Source organism: Hylobates moloch, unplaced genomic scaffold (genome assembly GCF_009828535.3).
Source record: "Hylobates moloch isolate HMO894 unplaced genomic scaffold, HMol_V3 SCAFFOLD_12, whole genome shotgun sequence".
NCBI lineage: Eukaryota > Metazoa > Chordata > Mammalia > Primates > Hylobatidae > Hylobates > Hylobates moloch.
Genome location: NW_026652287.1, coordinates 50,989,889 through 51,006,756, shown reverse-complemented (window position 1 = coordinate 51,006,756; position 16,868 = coordinate 50,989,889). Strand labels below are relative to the sequence as shown.

The 16,868-nt window shown below is 50.2% G+C and overlaps 1 protein-coding gene across 1 annotated transcript in view; it reads right to left on the bottom strand.

Moving 5' to 3' along the window:
- The window catches only part of CCDC124 (coiled-coil domain containing 124), a 10,167-nt gene extending 7,686 nt beyond the window's left edge, over nucleotides 1–2,481 (bottom strand). Inside the window, exon 1 of the mRNA XM_058425768.1 lies at nucleotides 2,383–2,481. Coding sequence (XP_058281751.1) covers nucleotides 2,383–2,481 — 99 coding nt within the window. The remainder of the gene's footprint in view (nucleotides 1–2,382) is intronic.
- Nucleotides 2,482–16,868: the final 14,387 nt, after the last annotated feature.

The window sequence follows — 16,868 nt, the reverse complement described above, 5'->3', positions numbered from 1 at the left end:
TTTTTTTTTTTTAAGACAGGGTCTGACTATGTTGCCCAGGCTGGCCTTGAACTCCTGGGCTCAAGTGATCCTCCTGCTTCGGCCTTCCAAAGTGCTGGGATTACAGGCCTGAGCCACTGCGCCTCGCCCTTCTTTCCTTTTTATGGCTGAATATTCCTCCACTGCATGGATATGCCACATTTTGTTTATCCATTTGTCCACAGCTAGACATTTGGGCTGTTTCCACGTTGGGGCTTTTTTTCTTTTGAGATGGAGTTTCGCTCTTTCACCCAGGCTGGAGTGCAGTGGCACAATCTCGGCTCACTGCAACCTCCACCCACCTGGTTCAGGCAATTCTCCTGCTTCAGCCTCCTGAGCAGCTGGGATTACAGGCACCTGCCACCACGCCCGGCTAATTTTTGTATTTTTATAGAGATGGGGTTTCACCATGTTGGCCAGGCTGGTCTCGAACTCCTGATCTCATGTGATCCACCCGCCTTGGCCTCCCAAAGTGCTGGGATTACAGTCGTGAGCCACTGCACCTGGCCCCGTTAGGTCTCTTACAAGTCATGCTTCTGTGACCATATGGCGGTCTGTGTGGGTCCCCTCCCCTGTCTACCACCTGGAAGGCTTCAGTCCCTAAATTTCCTAGAGCTGGGTTAACAATAAAGCCACCATAAATTGCTCCTGATGGCTTGGGGCCTGCATCACTGGGAGATGTTATAATAATCCTAAAGCTGCGGGCCCCTGGGCACCTGGTCCCTACCTGGTGTGAGGCCCACGCGGGAAGCCAGGAAATGACAAGGCACACGCAAATGGTAGGTGCCACCATTCACCAAATGTCTAGCCCTTGGCGAAGTGCTTTACAAGGACCAAATCAACGGAATGTCCCCAAAACCTTAAATGTGCAGACTGTCATTTATCCCCATTCTAAGGAGGGGAAGCCGAGGTCTCTGGCCAGGTCACACAGGGCTGAGCCTGGAGCCTTATCTCAAAAGCCTGTTTTCAGGTGAATGGGGGGAAGGCCACCAGCTGAGAAATTAACAGCACTCCACCAGGGTGCTGAGGATGCCAGTGTTGTGCCATCTAGGGCATGAGACTTCAGCACTCTTCTTAATTTATTTTCAGACGGAGTCTTGCTCTCTCACCCAGGCTGGAGTGCAGTGGCATGATCTCAGCTCACTGCAACCTCCGCCTCCCCGGTTCAAGTGATTCTCCCGCCTCAGCCTCCCCTGTAGCAAGGACTACAGGCATGTGCCACCATGCCTATCTGATTTTTGTATTTTTAGTAGAGACAGGGTTTCACTATGTTGGCCAGGCTGGTCTCAAACTCTTGACCTCAAGTGATCCGCTTGCCTCGGCCTCTCAAAGTGCCTGGATTACAGGCATGAGCCACAGTGCCTGGCACTTTCTGCTGTTTAAGCCACCCAGTCTGTGGTATTAGTTATGACAGCCCACGCTGACAGACACTTTTCTCTGTGTGGTAAACACTCACTTGCACACACGTCATTCAACAAATATGTACTGGGTACCTAATACGTGTGCAATACTGGGGAAAGAGGTGGCACAAATGAGCTTCCTGCCTGCATGGGACTCCCAGACAAGAGCCAACACATGCAATCAGAGTCCTAATAAGGACACGCAGGGCGCTGGGGAAGCCCGGAGAGGACTTCTGATCCAGCCTGGGTCAAAGGGCTTCCTAAAAGAGACATCTAAGGAAAAGTCTGAATGAGTGGGGGAGAGCCCGGCCCGCATGCGGGATGCAGGAGATAGGCTGGAAAAGGGGGTGATTTGTATTCCAGGGAGATGGGAAGGTGTGGAGGGCGTTAGAGCCGGGAGGCCCAATCTATGGGTCACACAAGCCCTCTGGGGTTGGTGAGGAGGTGGACTCCCCAGATGGCAGGAGCTGGGAGCCCAGGCGGGACCCAGGGAGTGGCTCAGGCTGGGCGAGGGGCACACTTAGAAGCGAATCAAGACCCACGGGGATTAAGACCCCACGGATGTGAAGGTAAAATAACAGAATACAAAATTCAACAATGCCTCCTTCAAGCAGTCCTCCCGGCTATCCCTTTTGAGGTCTCCCACCACTAATCCCCCTACAAGAGGCCGGGGGCGTCCGCACCCAACTCTGTCCCTCTCGAGACCGGAAGCTACCCGGGGCAGTCCGGGGCCAGGTGGCCTCGAACACTATGCTGTCGCGTCGGGCTTCAGTCGTCTAGTCTGGAAATGGGCATTGCCCCCAACTAGGTGCGGTTCAGACTGGACGCCGGAAGTGCTCCCGCCTCCCAGCACCCCTCCTCCAACCTTCCCAGGGGATGGTCCCAGACCAAGCAGCCCCCGCCCCGCGCCTCTGCTCCCCGAACCCGCGTTCCGCCCGCGCCGCAGACGCTCCTACCTTCTTACCCCAGCGCCGGCCCGGTCGCGCCTCCGTGACGTCACCGCGGGGCCTGCGCGCTGAGCTCCTGGCGGCGCGCACTCATTGCGCCTCGGTACCGCCGCCATTTTGGTAAAGAAAAAGATGGCTGGGCCTCGGACCCAAGCTAGGGTAGTCAGCCACTTCTTTGTCTCTTCAAAAAGAGGACACTTAATACGCCCTCATTCCCTACGCTCATTTAATATATTGATGAACCAGGAGGGGCGGGCAGAGGCGAAAATCTAGAACATTGCCTTTACCAAGATGGCCGATGCCCGGATGAAAGATGGCAGCTGCGACTACAGACGTGGTCCGGCGGCTTCAGCCTGGAGCGGCCCGGCCGCCAGAGCGCGCCCGCGGTCCATGAGGGGAGGTGGACCCAGCAGAGCCCCGAGGAGGCCTCTCCGTAGCTCTTCGCAATCCCTTAGCGCTTTAAAAGTGCTTTCCTAGTTCTGAGTCTCTGCGTCCCACTGGTGGCGCAGGGGCGGGGCTGGGAGAGGGGAGATAAATGGGGCAGAGAAATTAACACACACCACGCAGTCCAGGTAGGGAAACCGAGGCTGAGAGAGACCAGGAATTGAGTTTGGCAAAAATGTAACCGCGAGTAGGCTCATAACCGCGAGTAGGTTCAAATTCCGTCTCTTGCTCCTGCCAGTGCCTCCTCCTGGATTGGCTGACCGGCTCCCCACTTCTGCAATATTATTTATTAATTTTATTTAGAAATTAGGTTCGAGGCGCCAATTTGTCTTAGGCACTATACTTTAGATTTTCTGCATTTACTACTTCTCAGTGTCCTCAGCAGTAAAAATGGCAGTATTAGGGGTCTAAGGTTACACTGGTCCTGACTGTGGAGAGGGAAAAGCAAATGCTTCGGGGGCAGTTCAGGTAGGAATAGTTGACCACAGAGTCCATTCCCTAAAAGGCATCCCCCCAGCGACCTTGCTGGGACCTAAATCCCAGTGCGCGATGCACCTCCGCTGCTCTAACGCCTCCCCTGAGTTCCCATTGTCCCACAAGACTCCTCCCACCTCCCACCCCATCTCCCTTGCCTTCCCTCATCCTCCCGTTAGCTCTCTGCTCAGGTCGCACCAGCCCCCTTCTTACAAATTGCCAGGCGCAGTCTTGTCTCAGGGAGTTCCCCCAGGAATTTCCCAGGTTTTTCCACGGCCAATTCCTTCCCTTCCTTCAGGCATGAGACAGAAAGGTCTCTGGTTGCAGGGGGCTCAAAGTCGGAAAATCGCATGAAAGATTATTATCCTGGCTGGTCGCAGTGGCTCATGCCTGTGATCCCAACCCTGTGGAAGGCTAAGGTGGGAGGATCGCTTGAGGCCAGGTGTTTGAAAGCAGCCTGGGCAACATTATGAGACCCCATCTCTACAGAAAATAAAAACATTAGCTGGGCGTGGTGGCATGCTCATCCTTCCATTCAAGAGAATCACTTGAGCCCAGAAGTTGGAGGGTACAGTGAGCTATGATAGCGCCACTGCACTCCAGCCAGCCTGGGTGAAGGAACCTGTCTCTTAAAAAATACTAATAAAGGCCAGGCATGGTGGCTCATGCCTGTAATCCTAGCACTTTGGGAGGCCGAGCCAGGCAGATCACCTGAGGTCAGGAGTTTGAGACCAGTCTGACCAACATGGCGAAACCCTGTTTCTGATAAAAACACAAAAATTAGCTGGGCGTGGTGGCGCATGCCTGTAATCCCAGCTACTTGGGAGGCTGAGGCAAGAGAATCACTTGACCCCAGGAGGCAGAGATTCCAATGAGCCGAGATCGTGCCATTGCACTCCGGCCTGGGCTACAGAGCGCAGCTCCATCTCAAAATAAATAAATAAATAATAAAGGCCAGGCGTGGTGGCTCATACCTGTAATCCCAGCACTTCAGGAGACTGAGGCGGGCAGATCACTTGAGGTCAGGAGTTCAAGACCAGCCTGGCTAACATGGTGAAACCCCATCTAAAAATTACCCAGGCGTGGTGGCATGCGCCTGTAATCCCAGCTACTTGGGAGGCTGAGGCAGGAGAATCACTTGAACCTGGGAGGCGGAGGTTGCAGTGAGCTGAGATCACGCCACTGCACTGCAGCCTGGGTGACAGAGTAAGACTCTGTCTCAAAAGTAATAATAATAATAATAAAACAATGATCCTAATTGTGACTAAAAGATGTGCCTGGGGTTGAAATAGGGTTGTGGAGGCCCACAGCCTGGGTGATCAAAGAGGGCTTCTCAGAGGTGGTGGCATTTAAGGAGAGCTCTGAAGCTTGAGAAGGAAAGAGCTGAGTGAAAAAGAGAGGGAAAGGTGTTCTGGGCAGAGGGAATAGCATATGCAAAGGTGAGGAGGTGAATATAAAGTGAGGAAGAAAAAAGTAGCCCTGGACCACAGTCAGCTAGCAGTTGGCCTGGCAGTCACAGCTAATCTGTGGAGTTTTTTGATTGACCAAACCCAATTTCACGGAATGTCCACATCAGACAGGGGCACTCAGACCAGTGACACTTGGCCATAGAAAAACAAAACCCTTCCGTAATCGAGTCTTAGCACAGGTGAATACAAGAGCATTGTCCAAACCACAAAAATGGCCAAACCTCCCCATCTCCTGGCCAAAGGGCGTGACTGCTAGTTTTCGCCAATTCCCAGCAGGTTCCCCTGCCTTCTAGGTAAAAAGATTATTAAAGGCCGGGTGCGGTGGCTCACGCCTGTAATCCTAGCACTTTGGAGGCCAAGGCAGGCAGATCACAAGGTCAGGAGTTCGAGACCATCCTGGCTAACACGGTGAAACCCCATCTCCACTAAAAATACAAAAAATTAGCTGAGTGTGGTGGTGGGCGCCTGTAGTCCCAGCTACTCAGGAGGCTGAGGCAGGAGAATGGCATGAACCCGGGAGGAGGAGCTTGCAGTGAGCCGAGATCACGCCACTGTACTCCAGCCTGGGGGACAAAGCAAGACTCCATCTCAAAAAAAAAAAAAAAAAAAGATTATTAAAATACTTAGAGAATTGTCCCCACTAGCTGTTTGCATGCAATCTAGGGCAGAATCCCACTCCCTTGAACTCTCCTCGAATCACCCCACAGTTGCCCTAGTTCCATAACACGCTCCTTCTCACTTTGTCTTTCTGAGATAAACAGAGCCCCTTCTGGTGTTTCTTCCTTCAATGCATTAATCCATAAACCCAGCTGGGTTTCACTGCAGCTGTTTTTCTGGTGGTATTTGACATCAACAGGACTGGACGTCCTACTGAGATTGGGCTGAGACCCTCCCTGCCACCAATCAGTACCCTGGACTCAGCAAAAGTACGCCCATCTGAGGTCAGGCGCGGTGGCTCACGCCTGTAATCCCAGCACTTTGGGAGGCCGAGGAAGGCAGATCACCTGAGGTCAGGAGTTGAAGACCAGCCTGGCCAACAGGGTGAAACCCCGTCTCTACCAAAAATAAAAAAAGTAGCTGGGCATGGTGGTGTGTGCCTGTAATCCCAGCTACTCAGGAGGCTGAGGCAGGAGGATCGCTTGAACCCGGGAGGCAGAGGTTGCAGTGAGCTGAGACTGCGCCACTGAACTCCAGCCTGGGTGACAGAGCAAGACTCTGTCTCAAAAAAAAAAAAAAAAAAGTGCACATCTGAGACCCTTGTGTCTCTATCTGCTTAAGGTGATTCTGCCTGTGGCTGGAAGGTAAGTTAATGCTGACTGGAGCTTCAGTTATGATCTCATTAGGGCCCTTCTGTGTAGGGTTAATTTCGTTTACTATTCTAGGAATGAGTTTCTCCATGGCTTTTTGGTTTTCTGATCAGCCACTCTGTTCCTTGGTGAAATTGTTTTCTCTCTCGACACCTCCTCCTGTGGTCTGTCTCTTGTACAGGGCTGTATGAGTTTCTGGTGGCTACAGTAACAAATGACCACAAACTAGTGGTTTTGAAAACAACAGAAATTGGCTGAGCGCGGTGGCTCATGACTGTAATCCCAGCACTTTGGAAGGCCAAGGCAGGTGGATCTCCTGAGGTCAGGAGTTCGAGACCAGCCTGACCAACATGGTGAAACCCCGTCTCTACTAAAAATACAAAAATTAGCCGGTCATGGTGGTGTACGCCTGTAATCCCAGCTACTCAGGAGGCTGAGGCAGAAGAATCTCTTGAACCTGGGGGGCAGAGGTTGCAGCGAGCCAAGATAGTACCACTGCACTGCAGCCTGGGAGACAGAGCAAGACTCTGTCTCCAAAAAAAAAAAAAAAAAAAGGAAACAACGCAAATCAATTCTCTCATAGTCCTGGAGGCTTCAAGTCTAAAATCAAGGTCTCACTTTGTTGCCCAGGCAAAAGTGGAGTGGTGCAATCTTGGCTCACTGCAGCCTCGACCTCCTGGGCTCAAGTGATCCTCCTGCCTCAGCCTCCCAAGTAGCTGGGACTACAGGCCTCACCACAAAGCCCAGCTAATTTTTGTATTTTTAGCAGAGACGGGGTTTCACCATATTGGCCAGGATGGTCTTGATCTCTCGACCTCGTGATCCGCCCATCTCGGCCTCCCAAAGTGCTGGGATTACAGGTGTGAGCCACCGTACCCGGCCAATTTTTGTATGTTTTGTAGAGACAGGGTCTCACCATGTTGCCCAGGCTGGTCTCAAATCCTGGGCTCAAGTGATCCTCCTGCCTCGACGTCCCAAAGTGCTGGGATTGCATTGTGGGTCCATCGGGGGAAATGTCGATAGAGGGAGGACGGGCCTAGACTCAGTAAGTCACCCTTGAGTCAGTGTTGATGGCCAAAGTATTCCAAAGATCTCCTTGGACCACTGTCCTCTGGGCAACTTTTCACCATTTCAAAATCTTAGAAGGAAGCTGTGCGCAGTGTTGTGTGCCTGTAGTCCCAGCTACTCGGGAGGCTGAGGCAGGAGAATCGCTTGAGCCCAGGAGGCAGAGGTTGCAGTGAACCATGATCACACTACGGCACTCCAACCTGGGTGACAGAGCCAGATCCTGTCTCAAAAAAACAAAACCAAATCCAAACATGTCTCTCTCCAATGGTAACTCCCACTGGGGACAATTTAGAATTTGAGTGGCCACTGTGAGACTTTTCCATTGGAGAGGAGACTTACAACAGAAAGACAAAATTCTCATGAAGCGATCATCTGTTGTGTTATTTATTTATTTATTTATTTATTTATTTATTTATTTATTTGAGACAGGGTCTCACTCTGCTGCTCAGGCTGGAGTGCAGTAGTGCAGTCACGGCTCACTGCAGCCTCGACCTCCCAGGCTCAAGCAATCCTCCTGCCTCAGCCTCCCGAGTAGCTGGGACTACAGGTGTGTACCACCATACCTGGCTACTTGAAATGTGTTTTAAAAAATTGTGATAGGGTCTCCCTCTGTTGCCCAGGCTGGTCTCGAAGTGCTGGGCTCAAGAGATCCTCCCACCTTGGCCTCCGAAAGTGCTGGGACTACAGGTGTGAGCCATCACTCCCGACTAATTTTTGTATTTTTAGTAGAGACAGGTTGTTGTCATGTTGGCCAGGCTAGTCTCGAACTTCTGACTTCAGGTGATCCGCCCGCCTTGGCCTCCCAAAGTGCTGGGATTACAGGCGTGAGCCACTGCACCTGGCCAATTAATTATCTTTTGAAGGTCCAATTTTTATGTTTGTCTGGAGCCCCCATTATCTCTGTTCTTTAATTTTTCTTTCTTTTTTCTTCCTTCCGTTCCCTTTTTCTTTTCTTTTTTCTTTCTTTCTCTTTCCTTGCTTTCTTCCATCTTTCCCTCCTTTCCCTTTCTTTTCTTTCTGGTCTCTCTCTCTCCTTCCTTCCTTTTCTTTCTCTCTTTCTCTTTCTTTCTTTCAATAGGAACATGGCAACATATTGAGACCTATAGCAAGAACTGTTCCTCTAACTCATTTTTTTCTGGCCTTCTCCCTCCCTTTTCTCCTCACTTGGGAAACTTGAAAGATGACAGGCCAGCCACAGTGGCTCATGCCTGTAATCCTAGCACTTTGGGAGACCAAAGTGGGAACATCACTTGAGGCCAGGAGTTTTGAGACCTGCCTGGGCAAGATAGAGAGACCCCTGTCTCTACAAAAATAAAAAAAATCAACTGGCGTGGTGGCAAGCTCGTCTTCCCAGCTACTCAAGAGGATTGCTTGAGCCCAGGAGTTGGAGGCTGCAGTGAGCCACCATTGCACTGCCTGCACTCCAGCTTGAGCCACAGAGTGAGAACCTCTCTCAAAAAAAAAAAAAATCCTAACTGTGACCAAAAGATGTGTCTGGTGTTGAAATGGGTTATAGAGGCCCACAGCCTGGGTGATCAAAGAGGGCTTCTCAGAGGAGGTGGCATTTAAGAGCACTCTGAAAATTGAGAAGAGCTGAGTGAAGACAGGGAGGGAAAGGCATTCTGAGCAGAAGGAACAGCATATGCAAAGGCGAGAAGGTGAATGTAAAGTGAAGAAGAAAAAATTGGCCCCAGGCTCTGGTCAACTGGGAGTTGGCCTGGTAGTCACAGCGAAGCCGAGGAGTTCTTTGGTTGAACATATACGATTTCACAGAATGACCACATCAAACAGGGCCACTCTTTCCAGGATGAAACCAGACAAAAATCAAAACCCTTCCGTAATTGAGTCTTAACCACAGATGAATATAAGAGCATCGTCCAAACCACAGACATGGCCAAACCTCCCCATCTCCTGGCCAAAGGAGTGACTGCAGTGAGATACAGTCACACCACTCCAGCCTGGGCGACAAAAGTGAGACCCTGTCTCCAATTAAAAAAAACAGAGAAAGAAAAGGAAAAATCACTGTTATTCTATGTGTGGAAAAATCATTGTCATTCTATGTCCAGAATAGGAGTGTCCACTTCATGGCTGGGCATGGTGGCTCATGCCTGTAATCCTGGCACTTTGGGAGGCCGAGGCAGGTGTATCATCTGAGGTCAAGAGTTCGAGACCAGCCTGACCAATATAGTGAAACTCTGTCTCTACTAAAAATACAAAACTCAGCTAGGTGTGGTGGTGCATACCTCCAGTCCCAGCTACTCGGGAGGCTGAGACAGGAGAATTGCTTGAACCTGGGAGGTGGAAGTTGCAGTGAGCCGAGATCACACCACTGCACTCCAGCCTGGGTGACAGAGTGAGACCCCATCTCAAAAAAAAAAAAAAAAAAAAAGAAAAGGAGTATCCACTCCAGTTAACTATTCAAAAAGGACTAAAAGACACACGTTTATAGCAGTATTGTTCACGATCATCAAAAAAATTCCCTTAAAGGATGTGTGGATCAACAGACTGTGGTCAATTCATGAAATGGAATATTATGCAACCATAAAAAGGAATGAAACACTGATCCATCCTACAGCACAGATGAACCCTGAAAACACGATGCTGAGTGAAAGAAGCCAGGCACAAAGGCCCATAGAGTGTCTGATTCCATTTATAAAAATGTCCAGGGTCATGTCCAGGCATGGTGGCTCACACCTATAATCCCAGCACTTTGGGAGGCCGAGGCAGGCAAATCACCTGAGGTCAGGAGTTCGAGGCCAGCCTGATCAACATGGTGAAACCCTGTCTCTACTAAAAATGCAAAAGTTAGCTGGGTGTGGTGGTGGTGCCTGTAATCCCAGCTACTTGGGAGGCTGAGGGAGGAGAATCGCTTGAACCCAGGAGGCGGAGGTTGCAGTGAGCCGAGATTGTGCCATTGCACTCCAGCCTGGGTGATAGCATGAGACTCTGTCTCAAATAAGAAGAAGAAGGAGAAATGTCTAGGGTCAGGCATGGCGGTTCACACTTGTAATTCCAGCACTTTGGAAGACCAAGAAGGGAGGATTGCTTTGAGCCTAGAAGTTGGAGACCAGCCTGGGCAACACAAGAAGACCCCATTTCTACAAAAAAGCCAGGCATGGTGGCTCATGCCTGTAATCCCAGCACTTTGAGAGGCTAAAGCCAGAGGATCACTTGATCTCTGGAGTTCAGGACCAGCCTGGGCAACAGAGAGAGACCATGTCTCTATCCAAAAAAAAGTTTTAAAAATTAGCCAGGGCTGGCCGGGCGCGGTGGCTCACGCCTGTAATCCCAGCACTTTGGAAGGCTGAGGCGGGCGGATCACGAGGTCAGGAGATCGAGACCATCCTGGCTAACACGGTGAAACCCTGTCTCTACTAAAAATACAAAAAATTAGCCAGGCATGGTGGTGGGCGCCTGTAGTCCCAGCTACTGGGGAGGCTGAGGCAGGAGAGTGGCGTGAACCCAGGAGGTGGAGCTTGCAGTGAGCCGAGATTGCGCCACTGCACTCCAGCCTGGGCGACAGAGCGAGACTCCATCTCAAAAAAAAAAATTAGCCAGGCATGGTGGCATGCACCTGTAGTCTCAGCTACTCAGGAGGCTGAGGCAGAAGGATCACTTGAGCCCAGAAAGTTGAGGCTGCAGTGAGCATTGATCATGCCAATGCACTCCAGCCTGGGTGACAGAGTGAGACACTGTCTCCTAAAAAAAGGAATAAAAATAGAATAATTTCAAAAATAATAAATAAAGTGTTAAATGAATTGGGCAAAAAAGAAGGGCTTAAGATAAATAAAGCCAGCCTGGGCAACATGGCAAGACCCCATCTACACAAAAATTTTAAAAATTAGCCAAGTGTGGGGCTGGGCACTGTGGCTCACGCCTGTAATCCCAGCACTTTAGGAGGCTGGGGTGGGCGGATCACTTGAGGTCTGGCGTTTCAGACCAGCCTGACCAACCTGGTGAAACCCTGTCTCTACTAAAAATACAAAAATTAGCCCAGCATGGTGGTGGGAGCCTGTAATCCCAGCTTCTTGGGAGGCTGAGGCATGAGAATCGCTTGAAGCTGAGAGGCGGAGGTTGCAGTGAGCCGAGATCACTCTACTGCACTCCAGCCTGGGCGACAGAGTGAGACTCCATCTCAAAAAAAAAAAAATAGCCAAGTGTGATGGCGCATAGTTGTGGTCCCAGCTACTCAGGAGGCTGAGGTGGGAGGATTGCTTGAGCCCAGGAGGTTGAGGCTGCAGTGAGCCATGATTGTGCCACTGCACTCCAGCGTGGGTGACAGAGCGAGACTCTGTGTAAAAAATAAAAAATCAGGCCGGGCACAGTGGCTCATGCCTGTAATCTCAGCACTTTGGGAGGCAGAGGCACCCTGAGATCAGGAGTCTGAGACCAACCTGGCCAACACGGTGAAACCCCATCTCTACTAAAAATATGAAAAATTACCTGGGCATGGCGGCACAAGCCTGTAATCCCAGGCACTCAGAAGGCTGCGTCAGAATTGCTTGAACCCGGGAGGCGGAGGTTGCAGTGAGCCAAGATCATGCCATTGCACTCCAGCCCAGGCAACAAGAGGGAAACTTCATCTCATAAATAAATAAATAAAAAATAAATAAATAACCAAAAAGCAAAGATGAGGGAATTTGGAACATGGGGCCATGTGATGAAGAAGGCAGTGACAGGAGAGATGCGGCCACAAGCCAAGGAATTGCCAAGGATGGCTGAAGCCAGGAGAGAGGCCTGGGATGGATTCTCTCTCAGAGTTTCCAGAAGAACCAGCACTGCCCACACCTTGATTTTGGACTTCTGGCCTCTAGAACTGTGAGACAATACATTTCTGCAGTTTTTTGTTTTTCTGCTTTTTGTTGTTGTTGAGACAGTGTCTTGTTCTATCACCCAGGCGGGAGTGCAGTAGCACGATCTCAGCTCACTGCAACCTCCACCTCCTGGGCTCAAGCAATCCTCCCACTTCAGCTTCCCTAGTAGCTGGGACTACAGATGTGTACCACCATACCTGGCTAACTTTTTGTATTTTTTTAGACACAGGGTCTCGCCGTGTGGCCCAGGTTGGTCTTGAACTCCTTGGCTCAAGCAATCTTCCTGCCTCGGCCTCCCAAAGTGCTGGGATTACAGGTGTATGCCATCATGTCTGGCCTTTTCTGCTGTTTTAAGCCATCTAGTTTGTGGAGCTAAGTTATATCAGCCTCAGGAACCTCATGGCATAGATTTCCTTCTATAGGCGCATCCTAGAATGTACATTTCCTTCACATACTTAATCCCAACCTTCATCTTTCAAAACTGGATCTTAATCTTATGTCCACAAACTGCTTCTGCTGAAGTCATTACAACCCCATCAGTAAGCCCGGCCCATCAAGACTGGAAACAAATATTGGGATTATCCTTGTTGTAATAGTCAATGTGTTCTTAGGGATGCCTCAGCCGCTGCAGGAATTGTTTAACTGACTTTAGAAAATCCCTTCCCTGGCCGGGCGAGGTGGCTCACGCTTGTAATCCCAGCACTTTGGGAGGCCAAGGTGGGCAGATCACGAAGTCAGGAGATTGAGACCATCCTGGACAACATGGTAAAACCCCGTCTCCACTGAAAATACAAAAATTAACCGGGCGTGGTGGTGCATGCCTGTAGTCCTAGTTACGTGGGAGCCTGAGGTTGCAGTGAGCTGAGATCATGTCACTGCATTCCAACCTGGCAACAGAGTGAGACTCTGTCTCAAAAATAAAAACAAACAAACAAACAGAGAGAAACCCCTTAAGGGATTACTGTGTGGCTCACTCATTTATTTATTTTTGAGTCAGAGTCATGTTCTGTCCCTCAGGCTGGAGTGCAATGGCGCGATCTCGGCTCACTGCAACCTCCACCTCCTGGGCTCAGGCAGTCCTCCTGCCTTAGCCTCCCGAGTAGCTGGGATGAAAGGCTAAATGTTTCTTTTTTGAGGTGGGGATGGGGTCACTCTGTGTTGCCCAGGCTGGTCTTGAACTCCTGGACTCAAGCGATCCTCCTGCTTCGGACTCCCAAAGCACTAGGATTACAGGCATGAGCCAGTGCACTTGGCCATGGGGGAAGCCTTTAAGATGATTTGCAATGATTCCCACCTCCTGGCATTCTGACTTTTCTAGAATTCCCTCTCTTTGAATGTGAGCTGATTGCCTTTTTTTTTTTTGAGACAGGGTCTCACTCTGTCACCCAGGCTGGAGTGCAGTGGTGATCTTGGCTTACTATAACCTCTGCCTCCTGGGTTCAAACAATTCTCCTGCCTCAGCCTCCCGAGTAGCTGGGATTACAGATGCCCGCCACCACACACCTGACTAATTTTTGTATTTTTAGTGGAGATGGGGTTTCACCATGTTGGCCAGGCTGGCCTTGAACTCCTGGCTTCAAGGGATCCGCCTGCCTTGGCTTCCCTTTCTGCTAAAAATACAAGAAATTAGTGGTGCATGCCTGTTAATCCCAGCTACTCAGGAGGCTGAGGCAGGAGAATTGCTTCAACCCAGGAAGCAGAGGTTGCAGTGAGCTGAGAGGTTGCAGCTGCTGCACTCCAGCCTGGGCGACAGAGTGAGACTCCGTCTCAAAAAAACAAAAAAAAGAGTTTTTCTTCGGCAGGTGTGGTGGCTTATGGCCTGGAATCCAGTGCTTTCTGAGGCCAAGGCAGGAGGATCCCTTGAGGCTAGGAGTTCAAGACTAGCATTAACAACATAGTAAAGCCCCATCGCTACCAAAAAAAAAAATCACTTTTTTTTTTTAAAATGAGCTGGGTGTGCTGCACGTGCCTGTAGTCCCAGCTACTCAGGAGGCAGGGAGGGGAATGGTTTCAGAATGATTCAAGCAGATTACATTTATTGTGCACTTTATTATTATTATTATTTATATGTTTTTTCAAGACAGAGTTTCACTCTTATTGACCAGGCTAGAGGGAAATTTGCGATCTCGGTTCACTGCAACCTCCGCCTCCCAGGTTCAAGCGATTCTCCTGCCTCAGCCTCCCAAGTAGCCAGGATTATAGGTGCCTGCCACCATGCCCAGCTCATTTTTGTATTTTTAGTGGAGACAGGGTTTCACCATGTTGGCCAGGCTGGTCTCGAACTCCTGACCTCGTGATCCGCCTGCCTCGGCCTCCCAAAGTGTTGGGATTACAGGCATGAGCCACTGCACCTGGCCTATTTCTGTTATTATTACATTGTAATAATACAACTGACCATAATGTAGAATCAGTGGGAGCCCTGAGCTTTATTTTCTGCAACTAGATAGTCCCATCTGGGAGTGATGGGAGACAGTAACAGATCATCAGGCATTAGATTTTCTCTCTCTCTCTCTCTTTTTTTTTTTTTTGAGACAGTCTCACTCTGTTGCCCAGCCTGGAGTGCAGTGGTGGGATCTCAGCTCACTTCAACTTCCACCTTCCAGGTTCAAGTGATTCTTGGGCCTCAGTCTCCTGAGTAGCTGGGATTACAGGTGCGTGCCACCACACCTGGCTAATTTTTGTGTTTTTTTTGTAGAGATGCAGTTTTGCCTTGTTGGCCAGACTGGTCTCAAACTCCTGACGTCAAGTGATCTGGCTGCCTCTGCCTCCCAAAGTGCTGGGATTACAGGCGTGAGCCACTGCGCACGGCTGCTTCCTTCCTTTTTATGAGGAAACCTGGAGAGTCTTGAGTCTGTGACCCAACACTATGAGCCCTGTCCATGCTCTGACCCCAGGACTCCCCGCCTGGAGTCTCAGAGTTGGAGACAAACCTACAGGTCCAGCCTTCTGCAGCCTCTCCTCCTCTGCCCCAGCTGTGAGCTCTGACCTGGCCAGAGGGCATGAGGCCCTCGCAGGCATCTTGTCTCAAAAAAACAAATGTTTAGGCAAGGATTGAATTCAGCAAACAGCCTGTGCTTCCGTGCAGGATGGCTGGGTCAGGGTGGGCTGGGGCAGGAACCGGGCGTTAACGTGCAACCAAGCCCCTCAGAGACACAAAGCCTCTGTTTGCTTTCTGGACTTGACACTTCTCCCCAGTAAACTGCAATCTGTGGGCTCCCTGCAGCCTTTGTTCACCTTGGGTGTGTTTTCCCTTTGTTCTGATAGCTGCCAATCTGGTGCCTCTTTCCCTGTATCAAACATGACCTTCCCCACCAGCAACTGAGGCTGGGGTCTTTACCCTGGCCACACCTCCGGCCAAGGGCACACTTTTTTGTTTTGTTTTGTTTTGTTTTTAGGCAGCCTGTTGCCTCGGCTGGAGTGCAGTGGTGGGATCTCAGCTCACTGCAAGCTCGCACTCCCAGGTTCAAGCGATTCTCATGCCTCAGCCTCTGGAGTAGCTAGGATTACAGGTGTGCACTACCACGCCCAGGTAATTTCTGTATTTTTAGTAGAGACGGGGTTTCTGCATGTTGGCCAGACTGGTCTCGAACTCCTGACCTCAGGTGATCCACCCACCTCAGCCTCCCAAAGTGCTGAGATTACAGGTGTGAGTCACTGCGCCCAGCCGGTACTGTGATTTATGGTAAGATAAATATTTGGTCTTTGCCCCAGTTCCTGACACAGAGCTCCTGACACCTTTGTAATCTCCTGAGTGATGGGAACATCTGACACAGAGTTCCAAATTTCTTTGGGATTTACTGGGTGACAGGAGTGTCTTTTGTTCTAATGAGGTGACGCTTGGGAGGTTCCTGGGTCGGGGACCAAGACCAAGCCATGATTACAAGCCTGGAGCTTTCAGCCTCACCCCCTTTCTCTGGAGAGGGAAGAGGGGCTGGAAATGGAGTTAATAATCGATCATGGCTTCATAATAAAGCTTCCATAAAAATCCCTCAACTACAGAGTTTGAAGAGCTTCCACATTGGTACACACTTCCACATACCAGGAGGGTGGTGGACCCCACTCCATGGAGGCAGAAGCTCCTGTCTCCCTCCAGACCCTGCTCTAGGTATCTCCTCATCTGGCTGTTCACCTGAATCTTTTATTATTATTATTATTATTATTATTATTTTGAGACGGAGTTTCGCTCTTGTTGCTCAGGCTGGAATACAGTGGTGCGATCTTGGCTCACTGCAACCTCCACCTCCCAGGTTCAAGCGATTCTCCTGCCTCAGCCTCCTGAGTAGCTGGGATTACAGGCACATGCCACCACACCCAGCTAATTTTTGTATTTTTAGTAGAGACGGGTCTTGAACTCCTGACCTCAGGTGATCTGCCCACCTTGGCCTCCCAAAGTGCTGGGATTACAGGCATGAGCCACTGTGGCCAGCCACCATTTTTTTTTAAGATGGGGTCTTGCTCTGTTTCCCAGCCTGGAGTGCAATGATGCGATCTCGGCTCACGGCAACCTCCACCTCCTGGGTTCAAGCGATTCTCCCATTTCAGCCTCCTGAGTAACTGGGACCACAGGTGCACACCACTATGCCCAGCTAACTTTTTGTATTTTTTGTAAAGATAGGGTTTCACCATGTTGCCCAGGCTGGTCTCAAACTCCTGAGCTCGAGTGATCCTCCCACCTTGGCCTCCCAAAGCTCTGGGATTACAGGAGGGGACTCTGTGCCCAGCCTAAGGGAGTCTTGATTTACAACCAGTGCATTAGAAGTACAGGTGAAAACCAACTGTTTGCAGATGGCATCTGCAGTAGGGACCATCTTGTGGGACCAAGCCCTTAACCTATGGGATCTGATACTATCTTCAGGTAGATAGCTTCTGAACTGAAATGAATTTAAAAACACCCACCTAAAAAAATAAAAAGACAAAAAAAAAATCA